Consider the following 19369-nt stretch of genomic DNA (forward strand, 5'->3'; position numbering starts at 1 on the left):
GGGGCTTCATTTACAGCCAAGGAGACAAAGAAAGCTGTGATTTCAGTACAAATGTTTCATTCTTGTTTAATTCCTTTCCATTATATTCACACATTTATGAGTATTTCTGAGACTTTCAAAATTAAAAGAAACAAAAGGGTGTTTTTTTGGTGTTTTTTTTTTTAATAACATGAAAGTACTATATTCCTAGGTGTTGGGATACTTGCTGCTGTACTGTGTGCAAGGAAAAACAGCTTTTGAGACCTTCATGAAGGTATTAGACCTTCATTTTGCTTCCTAAATGTACAAATGTAATCTTACAGAAATATGAATTAGAAGTAGCTGTTAGTAGTGTATTTGTATGATCTGTAAGTTAGGAATAGGAATGCTATAACCCACATAAACTGGGTGAATTTGTGTAAGAATAGTGCATAATACATTTAAATATCAACCTTGCAGAAAATGGACTATCAAACATTGGAACAAGTGCTTTATGCACTACGTGCTTCACTACCCAGAATTTCTATGAACAGATACTGCCTGTTGTGAGCCACAAGCAATTTGTAGGGCCACAGTCATACTGGTACATGACATCATAAGATACTGCTTAGGAAGGTAAGACTATGAATTTAATTGCCTAGAAGCTTCCTCCCCTTTTTTTCAGTGACTGAAAAAAATTTAGCAGAGAAGCTAAAATTGACTATTAAATGTGCTGCTGAGATGTATTATGTCTTTGATGTATTTATTTTAGTTTAAATTAATGAGGGTTAGAAGTGTCCAGGCCTAAGCTGGAAGGCAACTAAAGATGGCAAAATAAGGTGGTAAGAGAAGAGCAGTTTCTCTTATGAAGGCTGGTGCTAGTAATGTTAGGGACCAATGTTTACTGTCCATCCTGCCTTCTGAGTGTAGCTTTTGAAACACACTGCTGTTATTGTGGAGTATCCTTGCATTAACATCCCTTTGTTTTATGCATTTAGGATGTTTATTTTACATAAATAGAAAGTTTCCACCTTATTAAACAGCACACTATAATTCAGTGAGATCAAATGTATTAGAAGTCAAAATTGCTGATTTTCTTTTCCTAAATTGCTCCATAATTTAGCAGAGTGACTTTTCTGCCTTTATGGAGCTGTCTCAGATCTCTGGTCTTCCCTCATGAAAGGCAGTGATGTCTCATATCTGCATGTTATCAGCATGCAAGCCTGTGTGACTCAGTAAAGCTGCTAGTGGTGAAAGTTTCTTTCGGGTTGTATGATGAGGTTGTTACTGCTTGGAATGTTTTTAGTGATAAAACTAAAGAAACTGGGTTGGATCTAAAATTATATTGACACTGTACATATTCTATTACTTATTTAGGTGTCTGGTTATTGGATGTTTCAAAAGATCAGGGAGTTGAACTTCAGCTTTATTCTGATTCTAAATGAAAACCATTGCACTGCTGATTGGTAGCTTAGTTTTACTAAAAAGGGGTCTTCATCATTTGAGTCTGCAATTCCGAGCCTTGTCATCAGTCTTGGCAAATGGATGGGGACTAAGCCAGTGTCAGAACCAGTGACCCTCACTGCTATAAAGCAGAAATATGTGTCAAAGCACTGAGGTGAATCTTGTCCTACCCCTTTCTGTGGTGTTACATCCAAACTCTACAGACAGGCAAAAAATACATGCCCTAGGGCTGTTGTTCTCTCAAAGCAGTCATTCACATGAGGGTACAATTCCTTTTCTACCTTGTGCTTGGAAGAAGTCAAAGCACTCCTTCGTCTCTGAGGAAAGCAGGGCAAGAAGCAGTGGATCCAAGTGAACAGGGAAGATGATTTAGATATGTTTTTTCTATCCAAGAGGATAAAATAAAAAATGTTGGAGAATATTCTTTTCCCCACAAGTTACAAAATAAAAAAGAGGGGGTAATGAATATCAGTTTTTTAATCCTGCTTGGTGATAGATTGATTTTCCTAAATTAGGTAACTGATGATAGGTTTGTGAAGTAATTAGAGGAGCAGCTGACAGCATACTTTTGAGTAGTCAAATGCTACACAGAAAGAAAGCAATATTGTTGTGTTTTAAATGTCAAGAATTGTCTAATTTTTTCTGTGGTTTGCTCTTGTTCTTAAATAAATTTCTTTGAATTCGCCAGGTGCTTTTCCCACATGAGTGCAAGAAGAGTAGATAGTTAAAAGAAGTGACTGCTGTGGAGGACAGCATGACCACCATGAAAGGAAGCTGCCTCCTCACACTGCTCTTGGCAGGACTTGGGGTGTTAGGAATACTGGAACCAACAACAACAGAAGATACCCACTGCCACAGAGCTGAGCATCCAATTATTGCATACAGAGGTAAGATGTAAGTGACAAAAATCTTTTCCAGGACTAGGCTGGAGATTGTGTAATCACTTCATGGAAACCTCTGCTTTTAATGTAGAATGTCATGAGAAAAATAGGTGCATTCAGTGCTGTTAGATAAAAATCTGGGCTGTATTCTATGGAAATTAAATACAACTAGGCTTGTTCAGAATTTGTAACTGAATGTATCACTTAAATGTGGGTGACTCATTTTCCTTTGTGATTAAAACCAGCCTGTACTGTTGCATGGAGTTATTCCTTTCCAAGTGCCCAATTCTACATGTGTACTCTTAATTTCATGAAGTCACTCTTGTCCCCTTCCTTCACCCTGTCTAGGCCTCTCTGGGTGGCAGCTCCACCCTCAAGCTTATCAACTGGTTCTCTGAATTTGGTGTTACCTGCAAACTATACAGAGAGTGCATTCTATTGCCTCCCCTTCTTGATTAAGGTGTTAAACAGGATGGGTCCCGGGATCAACCCTTGTGTTATTCCACTTGTTGCTGGCTCGGGTGGAGTAAGGGGTGTTGAACATTTGCTCTCTAACTGGTAGTTCTGGAACCCCTTCTGCTAAACAACAGATGCCTTTGATACCTTAGTTGTGATATTGAGTCCCTCAGCATCATCCAGGTCTGCTGCCGCTAGGTTACCTGTCCAAGTCAGCAGCAGGCTGATATTTTCCCTGTTCAACCTTCCATTACTACTGGAGCAGTAGAAGCTGTTCCACTTGTCCTGATATTCCATGCAAGTTGTAACTCCCACTGAATTTTGTTTAACCTGATGTAATCCCTGCATGTCCACATGGTCTTTCTAAATTCCTCCTTGTCCCTGCTTACGCCTGATACACACAGACTTTTTGCATTGCAGCTGCACCACAAGTTCCTTCCTTCACCACGACAGTCTCTTCATACATGTGGTTGTTTGTCATCTTGAGTATTGGGGTGGAATGTGGAGGAACAGTTGGAACAAAGTGAAGAATACTTGGAGAATATTTTCTGTAAAAACCTGAGGCAGTTAATAACTTACCTGACCTTTTTTTTGTTTATTTGAATTGAGATATTTCCATTAGTGTCACAACTTAAAATGAGTTCCAAACAGTTTGCAGTTATGAGGATGTAGGGATTAAGATGTATTCTATTACATACTGCATTCCTCCTGTTTTTCTAAGAAAGCACATGTGTAAGTTTTTTGTTCCAATGAATTAAAATTTATTGAATTTTAATTGAGAAAAGATTTGTTTCCATTCTTTTCGTAAACTTAGAGAAAATAGTGTTGTGTTTTTTACAGAAAGTGTTTTGTTCTGGCATTTTAATGGTTTAATAATAGTAATAGTACCAGCTGTCCTGTTCTTCAATACACTGGAGAATGAACTCTGTACTCAGAACAACAAACCATCTGTGTATTGTGAAGGAGGGACCTTTATCACTCACTTATTGATGGGCTAAATAGTATGAGTTATTCTGATGAAATATCTGGTTTCCTTAGCATTCATATTGTGCGTATAATTTAGTTTAAAATGCTATTCTTTATCAGAACACGCATACACAATATTGTAAATTAAAGTAATTAAAGTAGCTCAGTTAAAATTATGGCACTTAGCTTTTTAATTTCACAAACTAAGAGATAACTGCATGTACTTTTTGGTTTTGTATATGCAACTGTGAGAGAAAATAATTGAGACTCATTACCAGTCCTGTGTTCTAGGAGTTGATTAAAAATGTGTCGTTTTATGAATCTAATTCAGCCACTATTTAGGAGAGTTTCTTGAATTGAGACTTATCCTGCCTTCTAGACTTCTCTTGTTCTCCGTCATATTTAATTTCTAGTGATGTTCTTCCAGTTCAAAGTCACTATGCTAAGGCTTTTTAGGGACAGAAGCCATCTTGTTGCAGTTGCATCTTTTGGTATAGCCAAAGGTAGTGTCACAGTTAGAGTTTACTGAACAAAACCTATTTCTTTTTGCTGTAAATATATGTGGGAAATAGAATTATATAGCAACATTTATGGTCAGATTTTTACTATGAGATCTAGTATGATTTTCAATGCCAGAGTTCCTCTTGACCTTTGTGGTAAAAATACCATTAATTAGTACATGTCCATGACATACCATAGCCTTTATGAACGGACATGTCTTGAAAAATATTCTGACAAGCTGTAGTTCACACTTCACACAATAATCTGTTGGGAGTCCTTAGTAACTATTACAACATACATCTAGAAACATATTTGCAATGCAGTATACAGCATGTGATAGCTGGGTAACCTAGTTGGTGTGGGCACATGGCATTTGACTTGGAGTTGCAGGATTGACAGTTAATGGAAAAACAGAAGTTTTGAAACCCCAGGAAAAAGTGCCTGAGAGGTTTGTCTTTGATTCTGTATGTTAGGAATGGATTACTTGGGGTATCAGAGTGTAAGAAGAGAGATGTGTGTGAGAAGGCACTCTCTGAATGAATCCTGCAATAGGGGTTGGCAGGTTTCAACCAGCCATCATGCTGATATCCATATTCTTCCTCTGACATTTGCTGACTTCATGAATGCCTATAGGAAAATGCTCTCTGTATTTATTGACGTTATTAGTGCTGCTAGACCAACATCGAGTTGAGAAATCAATTTGTAACAGTTAAAATCCCTTTGAGTGCTGCATTAATGCCCTACTCTGTAAAGTCACCTAACAGTATTAGATCCACCAGAGCTAAATACTGTGTGGGATGCTGAACATCAACCAAGGCTTTACAGAGATATCAACACTTTTGTTTTATTTATGACTGATCAAAGCCTTTTTTTTTTTTTTTTTTTTTGTAGTTTCTGGTATGCCAAAGTAGCAATGTACTTATTTGATTTGTCTTCCTTTGAGAGGTATGGTAGATGGAGTATAAACTATTAAATAAAACTAATGGGGTGAGAGTCTGGTGTAGTGTATGGATGAACAGCTGCAAAAAAACCTAATAAAAAGACAAAACAGTCCCCAGGAGTTGTCACTGTGAAACATGGAAGAGGAGTATATCTCCTGAAAGAGCTTACTTTCTTTCCCACTGCCTATCAAAAATTGCTCACGTAGGTGATGATTCTGTCAAGCTACCTTGTGTAGAGGTGCATATAACTATTTCTAGCACTGATTTTTCCAGCTAAATAGTTTTTAGTTGAAGACTGTGATATATCTTCTGATAGTAAATGGCAAGAATTTAAAGTTGAGAACTTTTACTCAAGTACTTCATTTGTGGTGGAAGAGGAAAAAGAAGATGCAGTAGCAGGAGATGCACACACTTCGAAAGCATTTTTGACATGATCTAAAAGCTTTCATTTTATGTCTCTCATACACAGTTGCAATAACCATGTTGCAATTTGTTTATCTGCATAATTAATATTAGGACTGCATAATGCACCTTTTTGCTCTCCCAGAATCTATAAATATGAAAGTCTGCTATAGATCAGAAAATGTTGCCACTTCTAAAATTTCTTGTCATAGAGCTTCCTTAAACTAGAATAAGGCACTTTGTGTCTTCCTTGGAAGCTGGAAATTTCCTTTTCTCATAAATTAAAGTTGTTAGTAACTATCACAGAAAACAGATTTATATAATTTATATATATTTATTTATATAAAATAGACCTGCAAGTATTGGAGGGATTGACAGGATCAGCCCAGGAGTGTGCAGTTCAGTGTTTCATGTGGTGAAACTAACTGATGGTGCATGGTCCCTCTATGACATTCCTTTCTCTCTCTCTCTCACTAAGGAGGAGACTGCCTCTAGATGTGCAAAAATGTGCTAATCTCTTGAAATGCAGTCTTAATAAAAAAGTTAAAAAAACCCAAAATCTGTCTGCATATGTTATATGCATGTACTAAGAATTCATCAGCTATACTAACTAATTCCAGTAGTTGGAGTCAAGGGGCTATAAATCAAGTGTAACTTAGAACTGGGTGAATGGAAAGAAGGTGCAGGTTACAGAATGGATACACAGAGCTCAGTGTAAGATCCTTGATCTTTACACCCGTTTCCATATGTTTACAATATGAAAAGAAAGAAATTATACTTGAAATAGCATAAGAGTTAAGAGAGAAAAAGGATTTAAATAAGCTACTCATTAAAAATAGCCTTACAATTTTATTTCTATTAAATTTTATTTTATTTGGATATACTTTCGTTTGCATGTAGATATGGAATGTTAGCTCTGTAAGTGTATTAGGGATTACTGATGGTCTGCTTCTTGGAAAAAAAACATTCCCTTATTATAGTAAAGGAATTATAGTGTAGTGTTTAACCTAAACAGTTAGAAAAGGCTGTAAAAACCACATTTGCTCTATGAGACACAATGATGCTTTATAAAGGTTGAACTCTTCTTAAGCAAAAAAACCCAAAGCAAAACAATTGACTGGTGTAATGTTTGTCTAAATATTTCCAGCATTTCATAGTCCACCTGCTCTACAGAGCCTTCGTGGTAGCTCTGTGTGGACCTGACATTTTATTAGATTAAAAAAAAAGAACAATACCAAAAATGAAAACAATCAACAAAAAGAATAAAAGTAGTTACAGTGGCAGCTTGTTTCCCCAGACACACACATTTGCTGAACTTGAAACACCAGACCTGTCAAAACTCAGGTGAAGACTCGTTCTGTAGACAGACCCCATCCTTGAGGTAGAACTGAAGGGGCTGTCACAACTGCTCAGCAGTGTGTGGGTGAGCTGGAAAAAAAATTGACCCAAATCCAGTTTCAGCTGTGAAATTTTAAGTGTTGACTGTCCTGCAGTTTACCTGCATAAAGTTGCTTTTTTTATCAGAAGTAAAGTGCGGTTGTGAACTTGACTTAATTGGTACTGAGAGAACAGCAGAGAACATTTGCTCTGGGGCAAGTCTCATTCTTCTAGGCTCCCATAAAATAATCAGAATTTAAAGTTGTGCTGTCTCAACAAAAAACCATCAATTTACATAATTTTAGAAGCTATATTTAGCGATAATTTAAATACATACTGGGCTGTAACAAAGTTATCTGTTGAATAAACATGCTTAAAAATAGCATGTCTCAATCCATAGAAGAAATGAATTTAAACCCTTCATTTCAGCTTGAGGTTAACCAGAAAAAAAAAAAATAGCACAGTTATTTTTGATTCCTTGGTTAGAGAATCCTAAGAAATATATTATTTTAACCTTATTGTCTGACCACCACAGAATTCCATTACTTGATGTTTGTCTAAGTAATATAGACTCAGTGCATCGCTCTGCTCATTTTGTCCTGTGGTTTGTGTACGGAGTGCATGCACTTAACATATGCCAAGAGGAAATAATATGTGGGCTGAATGAAGAAGGATAAATGGCATATGAACTTGTTTTTGTTTGTACTCTTCTCTTTCCCCTAATCTTGTTGCAAGTTTTCTTTTAAACTCAATAGTAGTCTTCTATGCTGTTTAGTTTTTACTTCTTTTTCCTTCTTTTTCCAGTTTTTCATAAATATATTTCAAAGACCTCCTGCCAGAAAGTGCAGTGGGATTAAGGTGTATTGCTTTCCATTCCCTACCACCTTTTGGGTTTTTCCTTAAATGAAGATGATTCATCAGTGAAGAAATGTTGATTGCTAGATACTGCAACTTTGGTTTGTCTAGATGATAGGGCTACGAGATTGATTGTGCTACCTTGCCAAGAACCAGCCCCTCTTAAGGAGAAAAATAATTCCTTGACCAGTTCCACTTTTTTTTTTTCAATTGAGTCATGTTTGTCTTTACCTTTGCATAGGAGATTAAGCTCCTGCTATGGAATGGCAACCTTCAACTCTTTACCGTTAATGAAGAAAATATCTTTAGAGATTGAAGGTTACTATCCCCCTATATTTCCCTAAATCACCCCCTGTCATTGGTGCCCAGTCCCATAAAAATGAGGAAGTGGCAGGGGCTGAATTCTCTAAGGAAAGGACTTGCATACCAGCTACTTTTTTCTTTCACCCTGAAAGTGATCATGTTTTTAAGCAAGCATCAATTTAAATTGTTTTAGCATCCCAGCCAAATTCTGGACCTTCATGTAATGCTAATAATTTTCATAATTTTTGATAAGATAAAATTATCAGTGGCTACAATGGCTAGTGAGCTGTGCAAACATGTCCTATGAGCCTTTCCATGGCTGATTTGTTCCTTATTGCCCTAATGTGGCTGTTTAGAGCATGTGCAGTTCTCTGGTTGTTAACAAAGCAGCAAAATGAGTGAGAGGCTCTTGCTGCATTCTACTAGCTCTACAAAGTGGGCAGATGGAATTAAAATCTGGGGTTTTGGTACTTTTTGTTTTTTTTCTTCTTCTTCAAAAGAGCTGCATTTTTTGCTAAAAGGTTGTAAATCATCCAAACTGGGATCTGTTAAAGAAACAGATCAGCAATCAAGAAATAGAGTTCATAAGCAGATGAAGTTCTGTCATGTTTTTTTTGTGTGTGCTTAAAGCAAGAGGGAGCACAATATTGCTCTGACTTTTTTCTATTTTATTTTTTTTTTCCCACCAGATAGAATTTCAATTTTTTTTCATAAGAAAAGACTGGAGAAAAGGGGGCTCAGGTGTGACCTTATCGTGCTCTACAACTGCCTGAAAGGAAGCTGTAGCCAGATGTGGGCTGATCTCTTTTCCCAAGTAACAAGTGGTGGGACAAGAGGAAATGGCCTCAAGTTGTGTCAGGGAAGGCTTATATTGGATATTAGGAAAAACTTCTTCATTGAAAGCATTGTTGAGTGTTGAGCCAGGTTGCCTAGGGAAGTGGTGGAGTAGCCATCCCTGGATGTATTTGAGACACATGGAGACGTGGCACCCTGGGGAGCTGGTTTAGTGGTGATCCTGCCAGTGCTGGGTTAACAGTTGCTTGATGTCTTAGTGATATTTTCCAACCCAAACCATTCTCTAATTCTAAGTATCCTAGACTACTAGTTCAGAAAATATGTCAACAACTGCAGTTACTGGCCATCTGATCCTGGACAACTTTGTTTTCATACTTGGTAGTTACACCGTTACTGGAAATACTCATTCCAGTGGTCTTCCCTTCCAGATCCTGTGCAGTGTTTTTTATGGGGCCTGTGTTGCAGTCACTTGATGGCACCTTACTGCCTGTCACTGAATGTCACCTTCTGCTGCCTTCTCACTTTGGCTGAGAGATTGGGGAAACCCTGGCCCATCCTTGGGCCTTGCTTGGAGCTCTAAAATTTCCAGGAAATCTTAAGAGGTGGGGAAGAAAAACATTAGTTAATTTTTTTTTTTTCTTCTTAGTTTCTTAAATAACCTTATCAAGACACTTTCTGTTTATTGCATAGATTGGGTGGAAATAGAGAACCATAGCCAGTGCTTCTTCAAAGTGGGGTTTTTTTTTCACGTGCTTTCTTCCCTGTCTTCCTTCTGTGGCAGTGTTTGCCTGCTGTTGACAAGACTGTTGGACAGTGGGTAGCAGCTGATTTTGTGCAGCTGAGCATGGTAGATGCTACGTGACAATTTGTCATATTCAGGTTGGACCAAACTTTAACTTGTCGTAAGCTTGTCTTTCCATTTCCAGTGCTCACTTCAGATTTTGTTTTGGTGGATTTATCACTCTTTTGTACCATTTCTGAGAATTAGGAGGTGACCATGTTACAGCCAGCTCTACAGTAAATCAACTAAAGTAGTTGTTAATAGTGACAAAACCCTGGAGTTTAACAGTGCCTTTTAGAACAAAAGTAAGTTCTACAAAGAGAAGTGTTAATAGTAGTGTTGTGGTTCTTCCTTTTCTTTTTCTTGCTTGTTGCTTTCTTTTTTTTTTGGCTTTGGGGCATCTTTTTGTTTTTGTGGTAGGGGAATGGAGGGGGTGGGGAGTATATTCCTCTTTGATCTCCTGGCTCCAAACTCTTGGAAAGATTAGTGTCAGGCTTTGCTCTCCACACCCTTTGTGTTACAATATGTCTTATTTTGCTGAGTTTTGTGTTTTTTCATGAAATATCATCAGACATGAAAATATTTTATGAGCCCATAAAATTGGGCAGAATTGGTAGGATCGACAAATTTTATTTTGCTGAAACAATGTAAATAAAAAAGTTTAGTATGTTCATATGCCAACATAAGTAAGGATGCATTATTGCAAGATGGTCAATTCTAGAAAAAAGTCTTGCTAATTGAAGCATAGAAATTTTCAACAAAAATACCAGGGCATAACTGTCTGTGGGCAGTTGGCTTTATGTTTCTTCTCCCTACAATACATGTATTAAAATTGAGCAGATTTCTTTACAAAACTCTGTCTTGAGACTAAATACTGATTTCCCATAACTATACGACATGATTTCCTTCAAAATGAATTCTTTGGCTGGCTGCCGAAGCCAGCATTTAAGTGTTAAAATGTGAAAGATTAAACCCCTCTGAAGAGAGTGCATGACTAAGGATGTCAAATGTTTTTCGTGGTCAGTCTGTCCCTCCGTCACATTCAGGAAGATTGGCAGCAGCAGCACAGGGGCCACAGCTGGTAACTGTAAGGAGTAGCTGCTCTCCCTGGGAAGAGCATTAGGGCTCTGTGCTGGATGAAGTGTGAAGTCAGTGGTTTTTGACTCTGCTGGTAGCACTGAAACCACTTTTATCTAGGTGGGGGTTCAGTCTTTTTTCCCTTACACTTTCTTATATTTGTATGCAATATGTGTGTTTGAACAATGAAGCATAAACAATTCCAAACTCTTGTTCAGAAAAATAAGAAATAAGTAGGCATTGCAGCAGATGTTCCTGTCTCTTCCCTGAGGGCACAGACAGTCAGAACCCAGATTCCCTTTAATTATCCCAGTAATAGACATATGCACACACATAAGAATGCAGCAATATGTACTTCTAGCTGGGGGAGCTCTGGCAGGGCAAAGAAAACAGGAATGCAGGCTAGATTTTAGACCTTGAAGGTTAGAGTGGATTGTAAAAACAGGTGAGGGACCCAGGGCAGGGCAACTGCTGTGACTGCTTCTACCCTGCCTAGAGAGCAGTAGACAGGCGGCTGGGGCAGCTACTTTGTGCCTACTGAGAGAATCAATGAAAGATGGGAGTAGCTGGGCAGAAGGAAATAAGTTTACCATAGTCTTAAGAAAGAAATTCAGGTGTTCACAGTTAAAGTCAAGAAACATGAACTGTAGGAAATATGCTTCATTTTCTCTTTTCCCCATTAATAATAAATTACTTACAGCCCTGCCTCATTACCTCCAAAATTGTTCTGAAGCTGTAATAGCTGTTCATAAAACGAATGTGCAGTAAACAGGTGGTGAACTTTCTGGAAAATATCAAGAGGTTTATGGTCTTGGGATTTGTTTTATTATAAATGATTTAAAGTGGAGGGGAGCGTGAGATGCTAGCAGAGCTTCTAGATAATGCTAAATATAGATATTTATTTCTTGGCTTCTGCAGTTCTCCTTGTATGGAAAAGCAAGCTTCAGGACTGTATTAACTTTTATTGGTTAGTAGAAGGAAGGCAGGTGACTTGTTTATGTGATCTAGAGACCTCCAGAATACTGCATCTTGAAAGGGATCTGTAGTTTTGAGGTTGCTTTGTCTTTTTGTTGGTTCTTTTTCCTTTTTTTTCTTTTTTCCTTCCCCCTTCCCTATAAGCAAAGATGAGCTCTGAACTGCAGATGGAGATCTGACATGTTTTCATGTTTCCAAAGGAGAACCAAATGTAATGTGGTAAGACTTAAAAGTGGAATCTTTTAGTTTGTGGTTGCTGATTTAATCATTCTGGGCAACTTTGTAACTTCATATTTTCCTTTATAGAGGATTGGATTGCATTAAATAACCCTGCCTAAACAAAATTTTTATTTTTTTTCCCTGGTGGGAAGATGAGATGTTTTGTTTTCTTATATCTTCCTGGATGCCTATTTTGGAAACTGTAGAGTTCCTACTGTCTAATCACTAATTGTGATTATAGACATTTAGACATTCTGTGTCACTAATAGACACAGAATGTCTGTATTTTTCAATGAATTATTCAGATTAAAACATATTCATAATTTCTATGAGAAATATTTTTAATTTTCAATTTTATTAAAAATAAGGGATCGACTAAACATATAAGCATATTTTCTCATGTTCCAGTTATGATGTCTACATGCTCTGTACACAGCCCTGGTGTAAATGAGTTCTGTATTGCAAGTGCAATGTCTTTTTCATTAAAGTGCAATACTGAGTACTGTAACAGCTCCATCTGTCATAATCCTTTCATTTTACAGAAAAGCATAAAACGGTGTCAGGGGATGCTGTTTTCTTGTTGTTGATCTAGTGCTCTTGTCCTCATATGTTGTGTTCAGCCTGCTTCTGGTGTACTCCATTTAGATTGTTGAAGCCTTCTGGTAGCACAGACCATTAGATCTGTTTACATCCATGGCCCTCCTTAGGCCTGACATATGGATGTTTGTACCTTATCCATGAAAAAGTGGATATGCCAACTATGTTCTAGTAACAGGTGGACCAGGAGTTTTGCTGGAGCATTGAGCTAGGATTGTCTTCTCACTTTTTACTTTTTCTTCTAGAAAACATTTGTCTCTTTCTGTGAGGTTTAAATGTTAGAGATTTGCTTTTTCCATGTTTGTTTATTTGGCTAAAGTTCTCAATGCAGTAGTCTGTCCTTCTTGTGTATGAAAAATTACAGAAAAAGCACCTTCCTGGTGTCTTTTAATTCATCCTGGTGGTGTATATATGTGCCTGGTACTTTATGCCATGTTAATTGGGTATTTTCTTGCTCCTTCTAAGTAACTTCAACTCTGGAACCAAAACGAAGTGCTGGTCCTGCCTTTAGGCTCTACTATTGTAGGATGCATTAATAATTGTTTTGTCTGCCCCTGCAATGCATACTAAAGGAAGACAGCATTAGCAGCCATGTAAAAAGAGTTAATGAATACCCAGAGTGTTGACCCAGGGCTGTAATTGTATTGGGTGTGCCTGGCTTTGCATCCCATAACACCTCTGGATGTACAACCTAGGCAAGGGGCACTCTACAGAATCTCCCTGCGGGATTTTCTCCAGTCCTCTTGTGGAATAAATCTCCCCAGCATGGGCAAGCCAGTCACCGTGGGGATGCAGTTCTGCAACGAGCATAAGCAGACTGCATAAGCAGTCAAGGTCGTAAAGCTCAGGAGGTATATGGTCCTGGAAGCAGATCTACCAACATAATGCTGCCTATAGAAAGCATATGTCTGCGATGAAAGCTTTTGGAAAAGCAGCCTGTAATGGGCAAGCCTTCTCTGCTTTGCAGTGAGCTGCTGTCTTCCAAGTGCTTGGCTTCTACCATGGGCCTTATGGAAGAAGAGCAGGACAGATGTTTGTGCTTAGATTTAGAAATTAGTATAGTTAGCATATTGGTTTTGCTGGAGTATTGTAACCCCTAGAATGAATCTTTTCTGTAAGAGATATCAAAAAAAAATCTGCTGTGTTAATTATTGTTGTTAGATGAGGGGTGTTTTTTTTGTTTGTTTATGGTTTCTTGGTCATATCTTTGATTTTCTTTCTCAAAAGAAAAAGAAATTTTAATGATTTCATGGTTGATGCGTCCAACAGGAATAAACCCATTGGGAAAAGTCTGCTCTGGCCTGTTTAGCAACAGAGCTGAGCTAAGGCTAGCATAGTAATTTGGTTCAAAGTAAGTAAAAATAAAGCATGACTTTACAAGTATGTAAAGACTTTATGAGTAGATAAAGAATAACGTGCATTTGCATGGGTTTACACACTTTGTACCAGTAACAGAACCACCATAGCTGTAGTGGAGCTTCACAGCAGCCTGAGGAGTGCACAAAGTAGTTTGTTCAGGTGCAGTGTAGGTTTCTTTCCATTACAATGACAACCACTCAAGTTGTGATGCCTAATCTAGAAGTTTGTTTGCAGCTGTGTTTTCAGAAGCTCGCCTGAGGGAAAAAACCACCTGTATGTGATATCTTATATTGTCAATTACATGTTTGTAAGTATAGCTGGTTTCTACCCAGTATTTACTTTTTTTTTTTTACTTATTGATCAAAATTATTTAAAACATGGAGTCATTGCACAGAAATGCTGAGCAACACATGCCTTGAATAAGTTCTAGAAAAATAAGTTATACTTTTGACAAACTACGCTGCAGCCCCTTTCTGATAAGAAGGGGTGTGAATTTTGATTGGTTTCAGAAGTAATACAGCTGTTCTTTTGCTGAACTTTCTCGAGGGAGTCCTCTTTTTTGTTGGAACCTGTGGAATAGTGTTTGCACGTATTTCCTTTCTTCACTTGAGCTGTGGTGCCTTTTTTCCTTTCATCTGCAGTGAGTCAATGACTTACCACCAAGGGTGTGTTTAGTACATTTCTGTGAGGAGAGAATACAGTGTAAAAGAGGTAAGAGAGACTGGTGATTGGAAGTGTAAGAAAAAAGTGTAGACAAAAGTGAATCATAAAAGATTCTGCAACAGGCTCTGTCATACCATTTTTCTTGCCTATTTTCCCAACATGGAAATTGTTATCCTGAAGTGGTTCGGAGTGAATTTATTATTCACAGATATATTTATAATATAATGGAATTTTAAAATGAGAACTTAACAGTCATGCTGAATTGATACCAATGATGTGCAGAAATGGCTGAAGAAAATCTTGTTTTTCTCAAGTCTTGTTTTAAGATAGAGACTGTGGAGTCTTGATGTCACAGCAGAGCATTTTCAAGTGCTCCTAACTGTGTCCTTCAAGCACAAATGTTGCAAATAAATCCCCAGACAGGACACACTGAACAGGTGGATCTCCTCTTGCCAGCCCTGACACCTTGCTTAATAGATTTCCTCTGGGGTTAATGGGGCTGTCACCAGGGCACCGGGGGTGATGTAACGGAGTCAGTGTGGCATATCCCTAGGGAGACTTCTGACATGTCTTGCTGCCTTTAAAGAGGATCGTAGTGTAACTTGAGTATCACAGGAAGAGATCTAATTTAGGCTAAAATTATTATACAGCTTCAGGAAGATGGGATTATTGTATCATCCTTAGATTAGATACGTTTAATTATAATAACTTCAGCATGCAGAAATATATTCTAATTTTCTTCTGATAAGATTAGTGAATTTGTCGTACTGATGCCACCCAGAGACTTCTGTTAATATTGCAAATCTGCTAGTTTTCAACTGTGGTGGTGTTGTTGTTGTTGCTGTTACTGTGGTGGTATGGTTGTTGTGGTATTATTATTATTATTGCTATTGTTGTTGTTATTTTGCTAACAGTTTCTTCAAGAAGGTGCTACTGTGCATATATTTAACTTTGTGCTCACTATTTTCAAAAAGGACACCATGGCATGAGGTGTCACATACATACACCATAAACACTACTGAAATTTTTAATATCTATGTTAATTTTTAAATGAAATCAGGAGGTCTTTATTGTCTTTTGACTTTGTTATTTGCCAAGTTGTATTATTATTAAAGATCACTTCTGAATTTGTTTCTAAACATACCACTTTATTCTTGTAAGTAATTTCTCAATTTATTTTACTGTTTACTGTAGCTCTACTTTGAAGTGCTGAATAACGAAACTTAGGTTAGAGAGAACTTTGCAATTTCATTGCAAAGAACTGTAGAGCTCAACCCTTGGCAAGTCCTTGGACAATGTAAACCAAACAAGCCATAGCCTGTTGGGCAGATACTAAATTTAAAGTAAAACAGAGACAGATTTCTGCTCTTTCAGGATTTTTTTTTATATGAGTATCTAATGTCCTTCTGCCCAGCTTTGATAGTTACCCTCCTTTGTCTTTAAACCTCTTGAGGAGACTTCCTTGACCTTTCCTTGGAGCTGAGTGGAATTTGGTGTGTTTGCTTTGCTGTAGATTTATGAACCACGACAAACTTTGTTTTATATTAAATCTAAGCTATTAACCCTCACCTCCAAAACCTGAACCCCCCAGGAAAACCCATAACATGTGATTCCCAGCATGTGAAAGAGAGCTGTAGCTTTCTCAGATTTTTTTTTCAATGTCCGTCTTTTAGTTCCATGAGAAAGAGTTTCTTTTTGGAATGTTTTTGAGTTACAAGGCCTGAAGATTTCAGTCCTATAATAGCAATATTTTTTTTTTGTTTGTTGCTGCTAAGGTTAAGTATGTTTTGAATTACCTAAGGGACCTGGTGTGTGTTGGTAATCAGCAGTTGTCATGACTGCATCTATACCGTGATAGTTTTCCCTGGACAGCTTTAAGTCCTAGACCAATTTCTGCAGAATGGCAAACATGCCTATGTAGCTTTAAAGGAAAAACAAATCCAGGCTGAAGGTGTGTTTCAATAAGTGTTTTCAGTGTCAGGTGTAAGAAGAGAGAAGTCAATAAAGGGCGTGGTGTTTTTACTGTAATTCACATGAAGTGAAGGCAGAGGAAAGGGAGGGGAATGCCAGGAAGGGGAGGATTAGGATTGGAAAGGGTAGGGATGTTGCTGTTTGTCACCTGTGACCAACAATGCAGTCAGGTTATGTGTTGGCAGGGCAGCTTAACTGCCTTACACGTTTATTTATTTATTGTGCTGTTGTAGTACACAAAATGTACAGCTATGTTGTTGTGGAAAGCTTGTCATGTTGCATCTGCATGAAAACCATTAATAAATTGAAATTATTGCTTCTTACTACTTTACCCTTACAGTTTAATTGGAAGAAAAATAATTTATAGGCCTTTAATAACTAATTATGAATTTTTATCTCTAAGGAGATAAGTCATAGCAAAACTAAAAAGTCTTGTTTCACCAATGGATTTTGAGCTAGATTTCAATGTTTTGGTGAAAAGAAGTTTAATTATTCTGTTAATTAGTTACATAAGCTTTTATTTTTGCAGTGTACTTGGGGTTTGGTTTTTTTTTTGGTAGGCACTGTTTTTTTGTTCATTTTCCCTTACGGAAGTATCATGAAGTTGTAGCTTTATCTCATAAATGCCTATTTCTGTGTGACACATGCTGCCACAGTGACACACAAGAGAGTTTCAGAGTGTTTTCTGAAAAAAGAGAGCTCTAGCAGCCATTTGCTCTTCCTGACCTTATTCCCTCAAGCAAGAACACTGCTTAATGCAACAAAGACAGGATAAAATAATTTATATTTTGGAGGGGAATCTGATTTCAGAGAGATTTCTTAGCAAGTCCTCATTCTTTTTCTCTAGCTTGGGCTTGCCTTGCCCTGCCTGTCCCCTGCTCCCTTGCTCCAAACCAGGAAGTGGTCTCAATCACCTGCTTGCTGTACCTTGAAGCTTTTTTGTGTCTTGCTGAGACAGCAGGACAAGTGGAAGAGAATTGAGTCTTTGAATCTCAGTCTTCCCTGTAGTCTTCTGGCACTGCAATACTTCTGTGCACTGAACTGTCCCTGGCCTCCCAGGCTGTGGGGAGCCACTCCTCTCCTCTTCTTTCAGAAGACCCTGGGTCTCACTTGTCCTACCAATATGGAGCTGAGGTAATTCCATTCTCAGCTGCTTGTCTTGTCTCTCTTTCAGAGACTGATGTTTCCACAGTGGGTCAGGCTTTGTTTTTGTTTTGTTTCTCTTTTTTGGTTTGGTTTTTTTTAAATCTTCTTTCTCCAGTAAGTGAGATTCTTCGTGATTTACCTCTGGATTTCCTCATCTTCATGTCCTACCTAATTTCTTAACTTTTTAGAACTTTGCAATTGGTTGTTTCATATTAAATGCATGATTGAAAAGTTAAGGTTGCAAAATCAAGTACAAAAAATTTAAGAAACACCTCTTTTATGCTTGCCTGTGTAGTCCTATATATATATATTTAAATAAATATAGATAAGTAAGTATATATAAGGCTATACAGGCCTGTAATGTATATGAGTGTTTTTCCTCCCTCACAATCCTGCTGGGTTCTCTGCACAGCATCTGCAGTAATAGCTGATGGTAGCTGTAATCACAGTTATCTAATATGTGGCCACATCCCCTTTGCCTCCCAGTGTTTGAATCCTGGTGTGAGCACCTATCCAATGCAGATGGAAATCAACAGTGAATTTAACTGCAAGTACTGCAGAACAAGTACAAACTGGCATTGCGAGCCTGAAATTGCCCAGATGCATACAGGCTGACATTAAAAATGCAGAAGTTACTTTTCTGACATCCAAGTGATTCTACTTCACAGTTCCATCTGTTTTTCCAAAGTATATGATGATACAGCTTCTGCACAGTGCATTTAATGGTTATCTGCAATGGCTGAACACGTTTTGACACAGAATAACATGTTTCTCCTGGGCCCATGGATAGCTCTCTTGTGCTAAAACTTTAAATTAGGAACAAATCATCCTGAAACAGGCACCAGACATGGATTATTTCAACTGAGACATTTGCAAAAGCAAAAATATGCTCATGAGTGAAGAAGAGAGCTTAGAATGTATGTTGTTAACCTGAGCTGCAGCTGATGATACCAGTATCAAAAATTGCACTTCTGCAGCACCCTCAGGGGGATTGGTTTTGACTCCGTATTCTAAATGGTCATGACCATGTGCTCGCCTTTGGTCTTTTAATTGACTGTTTCACATGTGTAGTCTTCAAACAGACAGTCCCACAGTCCCACAGCCTGTTGTGGTGTACATACATAGCCCTCTTCATCTTTCACGTAAATTCCAGACCACTGCTTTGAGACTACATTAAAAAAAAAAACAAAAAAACCTTCAATCAATGTCCTGAGAATTACAGAACTCTAGAGGATGAGGTTTTTGTACAACTGGTCTTTTTTTTAGAGAGCCATTTCTATTGTTACAGCAATTTTATGTATTCTGTGTGTAATTTAAAAGAAGTAAAATTTAAAAAAAAAAAATCTTGCTCTGTTCCCAAAATACTGTGTTTATTTAGCCAAACTGTTGTGTGTCTAGTTAGTGATATGAATGAAAAAAAGATACACTAGTAATGAAAATACTTAAGGGTTTGATTTGCAACTATTTATGTGTATTTAAGTTTGAAAGTAGGAATAAGTTGTATTCTGAATACAAGTAATGCCCCTTGCTGATTTTCAGCAACTCAAATGCTTGTCTGCACTGCTTAATGTAGCACTAAATTGGTCTGAGAAAGGGAGGTGAAAACAACAAGGTTCAATGAATGTCAAGCATTTTTCCTTTTTCATCCCTCATTTCTCAACCTTTTTATTGTGAAAATGATG

At 37.7% G+C, this 19369-nt stretch overlaps 1 protein-coding gene across 3 annotated transcripts in view; it reads left to right on the forward strand.

The window, feature by feature from the left end:
* Positions 1-19369, forward strand: part of SEMA5A (semaphorin 5A) — a 298126-nt gene that overhangs the window by 79052 nt on the left and 199705 nt on the right. For all 3 annotated transcript variants that reach the window (XM_017738722.1, XM_017738723.1, XM_008637204.2), the window contains one exon: positions 2111-2309. In XM_017738722.1, the coding sequence (XP_017594211.1) occupies positions 2177-2309 (133 nt within the window). In that variant the 5' untranslated portion in view covers positions 2111-2176. The remainder of the gene's footprint in view (positions 1-2110; positions 2310-19369) is intronic.

The sequence above is a fragment of the Corvus brachyrhynchos genome, unplaced genomic scaffold (genome assembly GCF_000691975.1).
Source record: "Corvus brachyrhynchos isolate BGI_N302 unplaced genomic scaffold, ASM69197v1 scaffold23, whole genome shotgun sequence".
NCBI lineage: Eukaryota > Metazoa > Chordata > Aves > Passeriformes > Corvidae > Corvus > Corvus brachyrhynchos.